The sequence below is a fragment of the Somniosus microcephalus genome, chromosome 19 (assembly GCF_052327205.1).
Source record: "Somniosus microcephalus isolate GS21.2 chromosome 19, FLI_Smic_1.0, whole genome shotgun sequence".
NCBI lineage: Eukaryota > Metazoa > Chordata > Chondrichthyes > Squaliformes > Somniosidae > Somniosus > Somniosus microcephalus.
In genome coordinates, this window is record NC_141005.1 from 12,664,403 (window position 1) to 12,681,060 (window position 16,658).

The 16,658-nt window shown below is 53.8% G+C and overlaps 2 protein-coding genes across 2 annotated transcripts in view; one reads left to right on the plus strand and one right to left on the minus strand.

Moving 5' to 3' along the window:
* txnrd2.2 (thioredoxin reductase 2, tandem duplicate 2) overlaps window positions 1–16,658 on the plus strand; it is a 393,467-nt gene that overhangs the window by 16,850 nt on the left and 359,959 nt on the right. The gene's annotated exons all lie outside the window — the stretch shown is intronic.
* The window catches only part of LOC147103555 (tricarboxylate transport protein B, mitochondrial-like), a 47,285-nt gene that overhangs the window by 251 nt on the left and 30,376 nt on the right, over window positions 1–16,658 (minus strand). Inside the window, exon 2 of the mRNA XM_086011983.1 lies at window positions 1,105–1,212. Within this exon, the coding sequence (XP_085868109.1) occupies window positions 1,105–1,212 (108 nt within the window). The remainder of the gene's footprint in view (window positions 1–1,104; window positions 1,213–16,658) is intronic.

Consider the following 16,658-nt stretch of genomic DNA (forward strand, 5'->3'; position numbering starts at 1 on the left):
TCAGCCGTGGCTCGGTGGGCAGCACTCAGCGCCTCTGAGCCAGAAGGTTCACGGGTTCAAGCGCCCCACTTCAGAGACTTGAAGCCCCATAATCGACGACAGACGCCACCGGTGCCAGTACTGAGGGGGCGCTGCACTGTCGGAGGTGCCGTCTTTCGGATGAGATGTTAAATGGAGGCCATGTCTGTTCTCTCAGGTGGACGTAAAAGATCCCACAGCCACTATTCGATAAAGATGTGTAAAGTTCTGGTCACCACATTACAGGAAAGATGTGATCGCTCTAGAGAGGGTACAGAGAAGATTTACGAGGATGTTGCCGGGACTGGCAAATTTTAGCTGAGGAAAGATTGGACAGGCTGGGGTTGTTTTCTTTGGAACAGAGGGGGTTGAGGGGAGACTTAATTGAGGTGTATAAAATGATGAGGGGCCGAGATAGAGTGGATATGAAGGACCTATTTCCCTTAGCAGAGAGGTCAATAACCAGGGGGCACAGATTTAAAGTAATTGGTAGAAGGATTAGAGGGGAGTTGAGGAGAAATGTTTTCACCCAGAGGGTGGTGGGGGTCTGGAACTCACTGCCTGAAAGGGTGGTAGAGGCAGAAACCCTCATCGCACTTAAAAAGTACTTGGATATGCACTTGAAGTGCCGTAACCTACAGGGCTACGGACCAAGAGCTGGAAAGTGGGATTGGGCTGGAGAGCTCTTTTTCGGCCGGCACAGACACGATGGGCCGAATGGCCTCCTTCTGTGCTGTAATCTCCCTGATTCTATAAGAGCGGGGGGGGGGGGGGAATTCTCCCTGGTGTCCCGGCCGGACTCCTTGAAGACCGGCTGATGGACGGAAGGCTCGACAGCCAATCGCCTGCTCGTGCTCTCACTCTGCGACAATGGACAGTTGCCGGGTGTGGATGGCAAAGTGCGGATTACAACTTTTTTTTTTTTTTTTATAAAAGGAGCAGAAAAAACAAAATGAAAATTAAACTTAAAAACTAAAAAGGAGAAACGTTTCTATCCAGCTAGAATACTTCCCTATTCAATCATTTGCCCAAGAAGAAAGCGGCAAGCAAGGTGGGCTGTCGAAGCCGTGGCCCCAGAATCCTTACCGATGCCCTTGTATCTCGGCGGGTTTGCCTTCTCATCCAGCTGCAGCTGTGTCTTCACATACTCGGTGGGGAAGGTGATGCAGATTTCAATGCCTCCCGCAATCCCACCTGCACAAGGAAAATGACCACAATTTAAACACCAGGTAATAAAACATGGCGATCCAGTAGCCTTGGAAAAGGTTCTGCAGGACAGCCATGAGGCTGAGTCCCAGCGTCAGGAACCTTAGTCACTCAGACGGACTTAAAGAGCTGGGGCTACTTACTTCAGAGCAGCGTAAAAGAAAAGACTTTTTTTTTTTAACGCAGCGAGGGGTGAGGACCTGGAACTCGCTGCCGACGGAAGTGGTGGAAGCGGAGACACTCGATGTTTTCAAGGGGAGACTGGATAGGCACTTGAGGGAAATAAACTTGCAGGGCTACGGGGATAGAGCGGGGGAGTGGGACTGACTGGATTGCTCTACAGAGAGCTGGCGCAGACTCGATGGGCCGAATAGCCTCCTTCTGTGCCGTTATGACTCTATGGGGGCGGTTTTGTGAATGGAGGCACGTTGGAGGCGGGACTCCCACTTGTCGGGTCGATGTCCCGCCTCCATCAAGTTGTGGCCAACCCAGGCTATTTTCCCTTGATTGACCTTGTTAAGCCTGCCCAGCAGGCTTAGCAGCCCAATTAAGGGAAAGCCGGTTACAGAGCACGTCAACGTATGACGTTACAGAGCACGTCAACGTATGACGTTACAGAGCACGTCAACGTATGACGTATCATCTGTCATCTGCGAGACTCTCCGTATAGGAACCGACTGAAGCCTACAGGAAGAAACAAATGTAAGTACACTTTTATAAAACACTTAGGACTTACCTCAGATACTCACCTCTACACTTGTGCAGCCATCACTTACCTTCACACAACACTTTTGCACCCCGACCCCCGCAGACTCAGTACTCGCTGAGCTGGCGGGTTTTGGAGCCTTCGGGAAACCCGCACTTGTGAGGGCAAAAAGGGGATAATCCTATTTTCTGCCTGTTAACTACCTGTTAACAAGCAGTTAATAGGCTTTAATCCCTTCCCGCCTCCAAGGAGACGGGACCCAGCGCAGGATGGCAACCCGCTTCCTGGGAAGATGGCATGGGGGCAGGTTGGGGGTGGGTGTTCTGCCATTTTCCTGGCAGTCCCGCCTCCCCAGGGCTGAGAAAATCGCCCCCCATGACTCCATGGCCTAGAAATTGGGTATAGCCCCGCTTGGGGCGTTAGAATTGGCGCAGCGCAAAGTTTATAGCCAGACGCAACTTATCGCCACCTGGCACGATATTGGGTTGCATCGCCCCTAAAGGTGATTGAGGCGCGAATTCAGGCGTTACACGGGACTCCTAAGGCGCTAAACTTCCGGCGCAACCCAATATCGGAGCGGACAGGCGCAGCGCAGGTGCTCTCAATTACCGATGACCACGAGACTTCCACCCCTTTAAGAGCTGGCCGGCGCCTGGGTCAGTCAGCTTCAGCGTCCACACTCTGCGCCTTGCAGGCCTCAGAATCGGCGCAGGCCATTCTCTGGTGCTAAAAACTTGGACCAGATGGAGAAGGTGAGACAGAGAGCAGAGCGCTTCATCAATGAGGCTCTGGAGCAATTGGTGGCTGCAGTGGAGCGCCGGCGAGATGTTCTCTACCCAGACAATGGCAGGAGGCCGAATCATAAGGACTACCGACGAGCTTGGAGGGATGTATGCCAGAGGGTCAACTCCAGCAGCATGGCGACCAGGAGCCCTGTCCAATGCAGAAAGAAATTCAACGACCTCACTCGGGTCGTGAGGGTGGGTGTTGTTTCTGCAAACTTCAGCATCCCTTCATTTGCACCTGACTTTATGGCTACAGGGTGGCCTGTGCCTCATTGGCCATCTGCCAGCAAGCACCCATGGCCCTTTCTGGGCACACACATGCACATTTAAGGCGTCATGTAAGGGCTCTTGCACCATGGGGGGCATGAGATGATCACTCAGGGCATCATGTAAGGGCTCTTCCACCATGGGGAGCATGAGATGATCACTCAGGGCATCAGGTAACATAACTTCCCCTCCTTTCCCCTGCAGTCCAAGCTGGTGAGAATTGGCAAAGACCAGCTTCGCACTGGTGGAGGACCTCCACAAGTGGTCACTCTCACGGATCTCGAGGAGAGAGTCCACCAGATTCTTGGAGGACGTCTGAGTGGTCCTGTAGCCACTGCAGCTGCCGACCCCATTGTCGACAGCGATGGTAAGGTTCTCACCTTTTACAACTGTCTCCTTCCACTTGTTCCCCCCGCCAGCATGCTTTCTCACTGTGGACCCATGTCATAGCCTTGCCGCAATCTGGCATCCCTTGCTGCCAAGCTGTCCTTTTGCTAAAGCCACTCTTCCACCTCCCTGCTTTCAGATGCTGCATCACCAGCTCGGGAGACGGGCCCTCAAGCTGCCAGTGCCAGTGCCTCCGAAGGCTCAATGAGAAAAGTACTGTCCAACAGAAGGTCAGCAACTCTCTCCAGCAACGATCAGAATGGCCAGCCCAAATGGCTGCAGCTTTTATACTAGTGCTGTCCCCTTTAAATAGCGCCCCCCGAGTCCGAGAAGGGCCTGGGAACGCTCCATCCAACTGTCACTAATAGCGCCAGGCGGAAAGGTTGCGGGCGCCACCGAATATCCGGTCCGGGGCGCCAAAAAGGCGTTGCACACTGAAATGACGTCATGATTTGCCTGCGCCCGCGGGCGCGCGCAAAGAGTTAGCGCCGGCGCTAAAAGGATACTCAATATGGGAGGTGGCGCTATATTCACTGCGCCCGCCCGAAAATTGGGTAACGCCCCAATTCTCGGGCTCTTTAGGCGCTAATCGCTGGCGCTACCAACCGAATTTCTAGGCCTATGACTTAATTTATATAGCGCCTTTCACGGACTCAGGGCGTCCCAAAGCGCTTCACAGCCAACGAAGTGCTTTTGAAGAGTAGTCACGTGGCAGCCAATTTGCACACAGCAAGCTCCCACAAACAGCCAATGTGACAACGACCAGATGATCCGTTTTAGTGATGTTAGTTGAGGGGTAAATACTGGCCGGGACACCGGGGAGAACTCCCCCCGTGCCCTTCTCCGAATAGCGGCGTGGACTCTTTTAACATCCACACGCACGGCACGCCAGCCCTTCACTGCGACTCTGCACGTTGCACATGGCTTGATCTCCTCATGGGGATTCTGCAAACCCATTCTAAAAACCTGCCACGCACTACACATAGGATAATAGGAAGCTGGCCGGGAAGCACAAGCCTAGCATTCATTTGAATGTGTTCCAACGACAACACCATCAAAGCAGGATCAAACCACAGTTTCAAAGTCAGCTATTTGTTATTCTAGATTATACAGGCAGGCAATGGGTTTCCTTACAGATTATATAAACGGCTGTTGCAAAATGTAGCACGCGGTGTGATGTCACCGAAGTCTCAGCCGTGGCTTCCGCCTCTGAGGTAGGAGGTCGCGGGTTCAAGCCCCACTCCGGAGATTTAACCACATAATTTCAGGCTACACTCCCAGTGCAGTGCTGAGGGAGTGCTGCACTGTCGGAGGTGCCGTCTTTCATTAAACAGAAGCCCCATCTGCTCCCTCAGGTGAATGTAAAAGATCCCACGGCACTATTTCGAAGAGGAGCAGGGGGGAGTTCTCCCCGGTGTCCCGATCAATATTTATTCCTCAATCAACACGACAAAAACAGATTATCTGGTCATTATCACACTGCTGTTTGTGGGAGCTTGCTGTGCGCAAATTGGCTGCCGCGTTTCCTACATTACAACGGTGACCGCACTTCAAAAAGTACTTCATTGGCTGTAAAGCGCTTTGGGACGTCCGGTGGTCGTGAAAGGCGCTATAGAAATGCAAGTCTTTCTTTCTTGTGATTTTGAGACAGCTAATCAGGAACAGGCAGGAAACCAGGCAGAGAAAGTGAATGGATTCTTCCTGTCCCACACTCGTTCCGCTCTGGGTCTAAGTGGTATTCAGGGGCTTTGAAAGAGAAATGGCTGCATCGACAGAGGGGATTCAACCCGCACCAGCCCCACCGAACACCAATCACTTCCCACAATCCATAATAAATTAGACCATGAAAAAAAGTGTGTTTCTTTACATTTTTAAAAATGTTTCTCCCCCACCCCTGCCCTCCCAGCTGGCTCTCTCCCTCACACACACACTGCATCTCACCCCCTAGGATCTTATAAGGATTGCAACAGCGCCTTGGAACAGAATTCACTCTCCTTCACGCTTGCATCAGCGTGCACTGGCCATTTAAAGAGCAGGTACAAAAGATTTGTTGAAATGCGTGAGTCAGCACAAAGCTGAAGGAAGTCGAACTTCGATTGGCTCCCGGGGCAACGCCCCTCCACACACCCCATTAAACACGTGGTGCCCAGAGCTCTCAAATTTCAATGACCACGTTCGCTGTTTGTCAGCTTAAAAACACCGGGACACCCATTACATTCTCATCAGAAATAATAAATCTTTTTACTGACCAGTCACTCGGTCCCTGTTAACAGAGGGCAGAGCAGAGTGTCGTGTCAGGTTCAGTTTCCAATCCTCTCTAAAATCAATCAATCTCAGGTCAGTTTCCTAATTATTTATTGATCATTAAAGCCGGGGTGTTGTTCCAGGCCAAGTTTCCGGGTAAAGGTTGAATCCTACGAATAGTGCATTATTCCCAGGGCTGTGGAAACCATTTACTTGGATTTATAAGAATTATAAGGGAGACTCCAATGTCGATCAGTGACCTTTCAACCACCCCGGGTTGTGTCCTTTTCAAATCAAAATCAAATCAAATCAAATCAACTTTTACTGTCATTGTTAGTGTACAAGTGCAGTACAACGAAATGTAGGCTTGCGGCTCCCGAGAGTGTACATTTGGATTAAGACATTTAAACATTCAACATACATTTGGCTTGTAGTATATTAACATAAATATGACCATAATAAAGTGCATTGGCAGATGTGCAGGCTTTAGAGTTTATTTGTGGAGTTCAGTAGGATGACAGCCCTGGGAAAGAAGCTGTTCCTAAATCTGGTCGTACGGGTGCGAATGCATCTGTAGCGTCTCCCAGATGGCAGGAGGGCGAACAGACTGTGGCTGGGGTGGGTAGGGTCCTTGATGATGGACCGTGACCTCCGTAGACAGCGTTTCTGGTATATGTGCTCTATGGTCGGTAGCCGGGTGCCGGTAATGCGTTGGGCAGTTTTGACTACCCGCTGCAGGGCTTTCCGGTCATAGTAGCTACAGCTGCCATACCACACTGTGATACAGTTTGTCAGGATGCTCTCTATAGTGCAGCGGTAAAAGTTAGAGAGGATGACGGTAAAAGTTAGAGAGTACCACTTTGCCCCCTGAAGGAACTCTTACCGATTTAAGGGGCAAGTGGGGACAGGAGCTTGCAGGGTGCATGAAGATGTGGCTCCTCCTGCTTCATCCCTCAGGGTGTTGGGAGCGGAGGGTCGCACGTAGGCAAACTCCACTTTGATGCAAGACCGTCTCCGCCAATGACTATTGCCCCTCCGCCGCTGGGTGAAGTGCTGTGAACCCAACGACCCTGCTTTATATCAGTGACGTTTAATGCAGACTCCGGAATCCCGCTAGCCCGCTGTCTGATACCAGCGGCAGACTCTTAAGACACAAAGGAAAACTAGGATATGAGTGAGAGAGCAGCAGATTTCACAGTGTGTGGCTCAGTGGGTAGCACTCTCGCCTCTGAGTCAGAAGATCGTGGGTCCACAGTCCCCACTCCAGAGACTTGAGCACAAAAATTCAGGCTGACGCTCCAGTGCAGTACTGAGGGAGTGCTGCACTGTCGGAGGTGTTGTCTTTCAGATGAGACGTTAAACCGAGGCCCCGTCTGCTCTCTCAGGTGGATGTAAAAGATCCCATGGGCACTATTTCGAAGAAGAGCAGGGGAGTTCTCCCTGGTGTCCTGGCCAATATTTATCCCTCAACCAACATCACTGAAAACAGATTTTCTGGTCATTATCACATTGCTGTTTGTGGGAGCTTGCCGTGTGCAAATTGGCTGCTGTGTTTCCCACATTACAACAGTGACTACACTTCAGAAAGTGCTTCATTGGCTGTAAAGCGCTTTGGGATGTCCTGAGGTCGTGAAAGGCGCTATAGAAATGTTTTCTTTCTATAGAAGTCTTTCTTTCTAAATGCTGACAGCATCTCAGACACCGACTGGTCTCCCAGAATCTGAATTCAAATGGTGTCAAACTAAAAGCAGCTTTAGATTGAGAGATTAAATCTCTCTCTTCCCAAACCGTGTATCTGATTTTGCCAACTACCCCAATCTCCCCCTCCCCCTGCACCCACCCACCCGCCTCTCCGCCCCTCACCCCAGTCACCCACCCAGCTCCCGAAAGTGCTGGGCTTACAGGTACCACGAGTACTCTTGTGTGGACATCAGGTGAGAGCAAGACTGGGCTCATCTATGATGCCTGCTACAGTCGACCAGCCTGCCGACTCTCAGCCGCTGGCTTGCAATACCAGGAAGCTGTGGGCACACACACACACACACACACTCTCTCTCCCAAGCATGACTCAGCACTCTGCGAGGCGGAAAGTAATGAGATTAGGAGGAAACACCTCCAGGAACACAATATGATTATGACTCTTTATGACTCTATGATCAGGCGATATAAAGACACGTGTACATTGAAAACCTCAGCCAGCCCTGCTTTACAAAGCAGCAGGAACTTGTGCTTTTAAAACTCCGTTCTGCTTTTCGATCTCAGCTCGCTTGAATACCACAGTTTCAGGTTGGGGGGGGGGGGGGGGCAGCGGGAAAGGTACAGATCAACAGTTTATCTGCACAGCCCACTCCCTTCATAATATTTACCGGCAACGCTGGTGGTTGCAGATTGTTCCAGTAAACATGTTTATCCAGGTTCACGACTTTGCATGAATCCTGCAGCTTGTACGTGGAACGAACAGCACAAAAACTCGTCAGCAAACACTCGCCGGCTTGCCGCTCAGCTGCAAGGACCTGTCGGAAGAGTCAGCTCTGTGTGTGTGTATATTTATAAACTCAGGGATATACCTGTTTATACACTGTATGAATGGAACCGCGTTTATGTGTTCAACCATAAATGTATGTTGATGCTTTGGCAACATAAGATGTACCTTATCATGCCAATAAAGCGATTTGTATTGTATTGTATTGTATTGTGTGTGGGGGGGGGGGGAGGGAGGCAGCACAGACACTTGATTAATCGGTTCCACATTGGCCAGGCCACGTGATTTGGCTGTCAGCCCCTCCTGCCCCCCTGGCAATGTAGAAAGTTAGCCGCTCACTGCCAGTGAGAAGCTCAGTTTGTTCAGGGTGTGCGTGAAGCCGTTTCATGAAGACACATCACAGTCACCGGTTAAAGACGCACCGTGACGATTATATAACTCTGCTGGGAGGTTAGGGGGCCCATTAGCAACTTGAAGCCAATCGTTATCAAGCAGGCTTTTGTTAGAAGGCCTTGAGAGTCACAAGCTGTAGCCAAGTTTGAAGTGAAATGTAACCTCCCCTCTCTCACTACGGTCTATCGGTGTCTCATAGTAACAGCATGCCGGTCGAACCAGCAGTTCTTGCGACTGTGTAACACTGACCCACAGCAATACCACTCGATGCTATGGAAGCTGTTACATCGGATATACGGCACAGAAACAGGCCATTCGGCCCAACCAGTCCATGCCGGCGTTTATGCTCCACTCGAGCCTCCTCCCGTCTTTCCTCATCTAAATCTATCAGCGTAACCCTCTATTCCCTTCTCCCTCATATGCTTGTCCAGCCTCCCCTTAAATGCATCTATACAATTCGCTTCAACCACTCCCTGTGGTAGCGAGTTCCACATTTTCACCACTCTCTGGGTAAAGAAGTTTCTTCTGAATTCCCTATTGGATTTCTTGGTGACTATCTTATATTGATGGCCTCTAGTTTTGCTCTTCCCCACAAGTGGAAACATTCTCTCTGTATCCACTCTATCAAAACCTTTCATAATTTTAAAGACCTCTATTAGGTCGCCCTATTCTCTGTACCGCTCTTCTCTGCTGTGATGACTAGAGCCTGGAGTTTGCAAACTGTGTCAGCCATGGTCCGGTGGGCAGCACTCTCGCCCGAGTCAGAAGGTTCAAGCCCCCACTGGATGAGACTCCAGCACAAAATCTCAGCTGACACACCCAGTGCAGTGCTGGGGGAGTGCTGCACTGTCGGAGGTGCCGTCTGTCGGATCAGGTGTTAAACTGAGGCCCTGCCTGCCCTCTCAGGTGAACGTAAATGATCCCATGGCACTATTTCGAAGAGCTGGGGAGTTCTCCCTGGCGTCCTAGCCAATAATTATCCCTCGAAAAATGTCACTAATAAAGCCGATGATCTGGAATATAAGAACATAAAAGATAAGAACAGGAGTCGGCCACTCGGCCCTCCGAGCCTGCTCCACCATTCAATAAGATCATGGCTGATCTTCTACCTCAGCTCCACTTTCCCGCCCGATCCCCATATCCCTTGATTCCCTCAGTATCCAAAAATCTATCGATCTCTGTCTTGAATATACTCAATAGTGACTGAGCCTCCACAGCCCTCTGGGGTAGAGAATCCCAAAGATTCACAGCAATTATCACATTGCTGTTTGCGGGAGCTTGCTGTGCGCAAATTGGCTGCCGGGTTTCCTACAACAATGACTAGACTTCAAATGTACTTCATTGGCTGTAAGAAGCGCTTTAGGATGTCCCGAGGGCAGGAAAGGCGCTACAGAAATGCAAGTCTTTCTTCGGTTTAACGGCATCTTGCCCCCGGTGCTCCGGCACACTTTGGGCAGATGCTCCAGTTAGACACGTCATAAAATTCCAATCATAAGATAACTGGCAAAAGAACCAGAGGGGCGAGGAGGATAATTTTTTTTTTACGCAGCGAGTTGTTGCGATCTGGAATGCGCTGCCTGAAAGGGCGGTGGAAGCAGATCATCGATCAGCTCCGATGGACAGGTCACATTGTCCGCATGCCCGATACGAGACTCCCAAAACAAGCGCTCTACTTGGAACTCCGACACGGCAAGAGAGCCCCAGGTGGGCAGAGGAAACGCTTCAAGGACACCCTCGAAGCCTCCTTGAAAAAGTGCAACATCCCCACCGACACCTGGGAATCCCTGGCCCAAGACCGCACAAAGTGGAGGAGAAGCATCCGGGAAGGCGCCGAACACCTCGAGTCTCTTCGCCGGGAGCAAGCGGAAGCCAAGCGCAGGCAGCGCAAGGAGCGCACGTCAACCCAAGCACCCCACCCACCCGCCCCTTCAACCACCGTCTGCTCCACCTGCGACAGAGACTGTAGGTCCCGCATTGGACTCATCAATCACCTGATAACTCATTTTTAATGTGGAAGCAAGTCATCCTCGGTTCCGAGGGACTGCCTAAGAGAGAGAGGAAGCCGATTCAATAGTAACTTTCAAAAGGGAATTGGATAAATACTTGAAAAGGAGAAATTTGCAGGGGGAGCGGGACGAATTGGAGAGCTCCACCAAAGAGCCGGCACAGGCACAATGGGCCGAATGGCCTCCTTCTGTGCTGTAAGATTCTCTATTATATTTAAAAACAAATTTACAATCTATCTCACTCTTTGTGATTCTAAATCTCAGTCCCAACAATTCCCCAGTGCTGGCAACTCTCCTCGTCATTCACCTGCTCAATTATTTCACCAGCAGACGTTTCATGCTGGTTTGATCCGTGAATTCAACGGGCTTTGTTGTGAAAACCACTGAGCGAATCCCTGCTTCGGGAAGAAGATCCCCAGCGGCCTGTCGACACCGTTGATGGAAGCTCGCTCACCCAGCGCCCTGGGGCCGCCTCCAGACAGCGAGCGACAAGGCAGAGAGAATCCGCGCCGCAAGTCACAGGGACCGAAGCCCAAACAACACGGCAACACCGCCCCCACCCCACACACCACCTCCCCACCCCCCCCCACCCACACACCCCCTCCCCACCCCCCCTCTACCCCCCCACCCCACACACCCCCTCCCCACCCCCCCACCCCACACACCCCCTCCCCACCCCCCCCGCCCACACACCCCCTCCACCCCCCCCGCCCACACACCCCCTCCAACCCCCCGCCCACACACCCCCCTCCACCGCCCCCGCCCCACACACCCCCTTCACCGCCCCCCGCCCCACACAATACAATACAATAATAATACAAATCGCTTTATTGGCATGATAAGGTACATCTTATGTTGCCAAAGCATCAAAATACATTTATGGTTGAACACATAAACGCGGTTCCATTCATACAGTGTATAAACAGGTATATCCCTGAGTTTATAAATATATTTTCGCCTTGTTTATATATACTCTTGTCTTAGTTTACTGGTTGTCCCTCTGTTCATGGCAAGCTGTAACATAGTGTGCCGCCAGTGTTACACAGCTTCTCTCCTCCCCCAGTAGGAATGGGAGTTTTTGGTTGTCAGTCAGATTTCTGAATTCAGGGCATATTTGTGAGAATTTTTGATAGAAATTCTCTCTGATGCCCTGATATTTTCCACAGGCTGTGAGGAAGTGCATCTCTGTCTCAACTACTCCCTGACTGCAGTGAGAGCATATCCTGTCTTCTCTTGGCAGCCTGGTCTGCCTGTGTCTGCCTTTTTCGATCGCTAGGCTATGTTCGCTAAGTCTGTACCCCCTCCCCACCCCACACACCCCCTCCCCACCCCCCCCACCCCACACACCCCCCCCACCCCCCCCGCCCCACACACCCCCTCCCCACCCGCCCACACACCCACTCTACCCCCCCGCCCACACACCCCCTCCCCACCCCCCCGCCCACACACCCCCTCCCCACCCCCCCGCCCACACACCACCCCCTCCGCCCACACCCCACCCCCTCCACCCCCCCGCCCACACACCACCCCCTCCACCCCCCCGCCCACACACCACCCCCTCCACCCCACCCCCCCCGCCCACACACCCCCCCTCCACCCCACCCCCCCCGCCCACACACCCCCTCCACCCCACCCCCACCACACCCCCCCCGCCCACCCCAACCCCCGCCCACCCCACACACCCCCCGCCCACCCCACCCACACACCCCTCGCCCACACACCCCCCTCCACCCCACCCCCCCTCCACTCCCCCTCCACCCCACCCACACACCACCTCCACCCCACCACCCACACCCCCTCCACTCCACCCCACCCCCTCCACCCCACTCCACCCCACCCCCTCCACCCCCCACTCCACCCCCCACCCCACATTCCCCCTCCACTCCCCCTCCACCCCAGCCCCCCACCCACACGCCACCTCCACTCCCCCTCCACCCCACCCACACCCACTCCACTCCACCCCCTCCACTCACCCTCCACACAACCCCTCCACACCCCCCCCGCCACCGCCCACACACCCCCTCCACCCCACCCCCCCACCCACACATCCCCTCCACACTCCTCCACTCCCCCGCCCACACACCCCCTCCACCCCACCCCCCTCCACACTCCTCCACTCCCCCCCACACTCCCCCCCACACTCCTCCACTCCCCCCACACTCCTCCACTCCCCCCCACTCCCCCCCCACACTCCTCCACTCCCCCACACCCCTCCACTCCCCCCCACACCCTCCACTCCCCCCCACACTCCTCCACTCCCCCACACCCCTCCACTCCCCCCCACACCCCTCCACTCCCCCCCACACTCCTCCACTCCCCCCCACACTCCTCCACTCCCCCCCCACACTCCTCCACTCCCCCCCCACACTCCTCCACTCCCCCCCACACTCCTCCACTCCCCCCCCACACTCCTCCACTCCCCGCCCACACCCCCTCCACCCCACCCCCCACCCCCTCCACACTCCTCCACTCCCCCCACCCCCCTCCACTCCGCCCACACCACCCCCCCACCCCTCACACACACTCCCCCGCCCACACCACCCCCCCACCCCTCACACACCCCCTCCACCCCCCCACCCCTCACACACCCCCTCCCCCACCCCTCACACACCCCCTCCACCCCACCCCTCACACACCCCCTCACACACCCCCTCCACCCCACCCCCCACACTCCTCCACCCCACCCCCCACACTCCTCCACCCCACCCCCCCACACTCCTCCACCCCACCCCCCACACTCCTCCACCCACCCCCCCGCCCACACACCCCCTCCACACCCGCTCCACCCCACACCCCCGCCCACACCCCCTCCACACCCCTTCCACCCCACCCCCCGCCCACACACCCCCTCCACCCCACCCCCCCCGCCCACACACCCCCTCCACACCCCTTCCACCCCACCCCCCGCCCACACCCCCCCTCCACCCCACCCCCCCCCCGCCCACACACCCTCCTCCCCACCCCCGCCGCTCACACTCCCCCCCACACTCCTCCACTCCCCCCCACTCCCCCCCACACTCCTCCACTCCCCCCACACCCCCTCCACTCCCCCACTCCACCCACACCCCCTCCACTCCCCCCCACCCCCTCCACTCCCCCCCCACACTCCTCCACTCCCCCCACACCCCCTCCACTCCCCCCCCACACACCCCCTCCACTCCCCCCCCCACACACTCCTCCACTCCCCCCCCACACTCCTCCACTCCCCCCCCACACTCCTCCACTCCCCCCCCACACACCCCCTCCACTCCCCCCCACACACCCCCTCCACTCCCCCCCCACACTCCTCCACTCCCCCCCCACACTCCTCCACTCCCCCCCCACACACTCCTCCACTCCCCCCCCACACACTCCTCCACTCCCCCCCACACTCCTCCACTCCCCCCACACTCCTCCACTCCCCCCACACCCCCTCCACTCCCCCCCACACTCCTCCACTCCCCCCACACCCCCTCCACTCCCCCCCACCCCCTCCACTCCCCCCCCACCCCCTCCACTCCCCCCCCACACTCCTCCACTCCCCCCACACTCCTCCACTCCCCCCACACCCCGCCCCCACCCCCCTCCTCAATCCCCCTTCACCCCACCCCTTTTTTTTGCGCAACAGTTACAATTTCAATCTTGTGACAAACGCTTTATACCATTAGAGTCTCTGCCTAAACAACAGGCACGCCCTGATATTATTCTAGACTCGGAGCACACTTTGCACTCTACAGGCAGGATTTTCATTGGGCCATGGAGGCGGGATTGGAGGTGTGGGGGGGTTTAAAATCCCGAAATCGGGGTCCCGACCCCATCCCGCCCCCAACCCGCCTCCATGCCAGTTTCAAAGGAGGCGGGTACCCGACCCGCGCTGGGACCCACCTCCCCGAGGCGGGAAGAGAATTAGTGCCAATTAACTGCCTGTTAACAGGTAATTAACAGGCAGTTTTTAGCCTAATCCCTATTTTTATTTGTGAAGTGTGGAATTCCCGACGGCTGCAAACCACGCCAAGTTAGCGAGGCGGGCCGTCGGGATGAAGGGCTTGGAGGGTTCGAGATGTCCAGTGTTCAGGTGAGTGATGGGTGCATGAGTGCAGAGGTAAGTGAGTTTGGTGTGTGTAAAGTGTTTAAAGAAATTTTACTTACATGTACTTACCTTTACAGCCTTCCTTCCTTCAGGTCTCGGGAATCCCTCATCTCACCGGCACAGAAAGCAGAATGGCCGCCAGCTGTCAAAAGTTGCAGCATTCAGCTTTCTGTTCTGGAGAGATCTCTAAATCATCCTGAGAGGAAGGAATTAACTTAGTGTACAGATTGTCAGTGTTTGACAGCTTCAAACAGCTGTGAAACGCTGATATTTCATCTGTCAAAATCTCTTGACAGATGAAATGTCAATCTGTGACGTCACCTGTTGCCAGGTGGCCCTTAATTGACCTGCTGAGCCCGCTGGGCGGGCTCAACAAGGTCAATCAAGTGAAAATCGCGTGGGTTGGCCACAACTCGATGGAGGCGGGACTACAACCCTGAAAGTTGTAGTCCCGCCTCCTACACGCCTCCTCAATGAAAATCCAGCTCTACATGTCTCACAAACGCTGTCCCAAAGGACCACTCTGACCCACTCCAGGGACCTGAGCACAAAAATCTAGACTGACACTCCAGTGCAGTGCTGAGGGAGTGCTGCACTGTCGGAGGTGCCGTCTTTCGGGTGAGACGTTAAACCAAGGCCCAGTCTGCTCTCTCAGGTGAACATAAAAGATCCCGTGGCACTATTTCGAAGAAGAGCAGGAGAGTTCGCCCTGGTGTCCTGGACCAATATTTATCCCTCAACCAACATCACTAAAAAACAGATTATCTGGTCATTATCACATTGCTGTTTGTGGGAGCTTGCTGTGCGCAAATTGTCTCCCCCGTTTCCTACATTACAACAGTGACTACACTTCAAAAAGTACTTCATTGGCTGTAAAGCGCTTTGGGACATCCAGTGGTTGTGAAAGGCGCTGTAGAAAAGCAAGTCTTTCTTTATACTTCATGCAAGAAACCGCACATGCGCGAAAATGTGAATGGGCCGCGCAGCCCGATAAAGGGACCGCGCACCCAAAAAAAATGACAGGGAACATTGCCCCACAGCCTTCTCCCGGTCTTTCCTGTTTCTTTTTCCAGTGTCTAAGCTCCCACATGAAGAATGGCTGTTTGGACAGGCATCGAGTGCCCACGGAACTGTATCCCAGTGCGGGTTTGCACCTTTGCGTGTCAGCCGTGGCTCAGTGGGCAGCACTCTCGCTCGCCTCTGAGTCAGAAGGTCGTGGGTTCAAGTCCCAGTCCAGAGACTTGAGCACAAAAATCCAGGCTTACACTCCCAGTGCAGTGCTGAGGGAGTGCTGCACTGTCGGAGGTGCCGTCTTTCAGATGAGACGTTAAACCGAGGCTCTGTCCGCTCTCTCAGGTGGACGTACAAGATCCCATGGCACTATTTCAAAGACGAGCAGGGGAGTTATCCTTGGTGTCCTGGCCAATATTTATCCTTGAATCAACATCACTAAAACAGATGTACGATAGCAAAATACTGCAGATGTTGGAAATCCGAAACCTCACCGTCCTTGGCCTCTTGTACTGTTCCACGGAAGCTCAACGTAAGCTCAAGGAACAGCACCTCATCTTCCGATTAGGCACTCTGCAGCCTTCCGGTCTCAATATCGAGTTCAACAATTTCAGATCATAACCTCGGCCCCTATTTCATTTTTACTTATATTTTTCCACTCCTTTCCTCCCCCCCTTTCCTTTTGTTTCTCTCTCACACCTGGCAGCTATCTTTTGCCCTGCCAGTACACTTTACACCTAATCCCAGCATATTACCATCTCGTCTAGCTTCTAATCTCTTTTACTTCTTTTGGTTCTTTTATTCTTTTGTCCGATCGCAGCCCTGCCTTCGATCTAGTTCCTTTTCTCTCCAGTTTTGAAGGGTCAAACCCGAAACGTCAACTCAAATTTCTCTCCACGGATGTTGCCTGACCTGCTGAGTTTTTCCAGCATTTTCTGTTGTTATTTCACTAAAACAGATGATCTGGTCATTTATCACATTGCTGTTTGTTGTTATTTCACTAAAACAGATGATCTGGTCATTTATCACATTGCTGTTTGTGGGAGCTTGCTGTGCACAAATTGGCTGCTGCATTTTCTACATT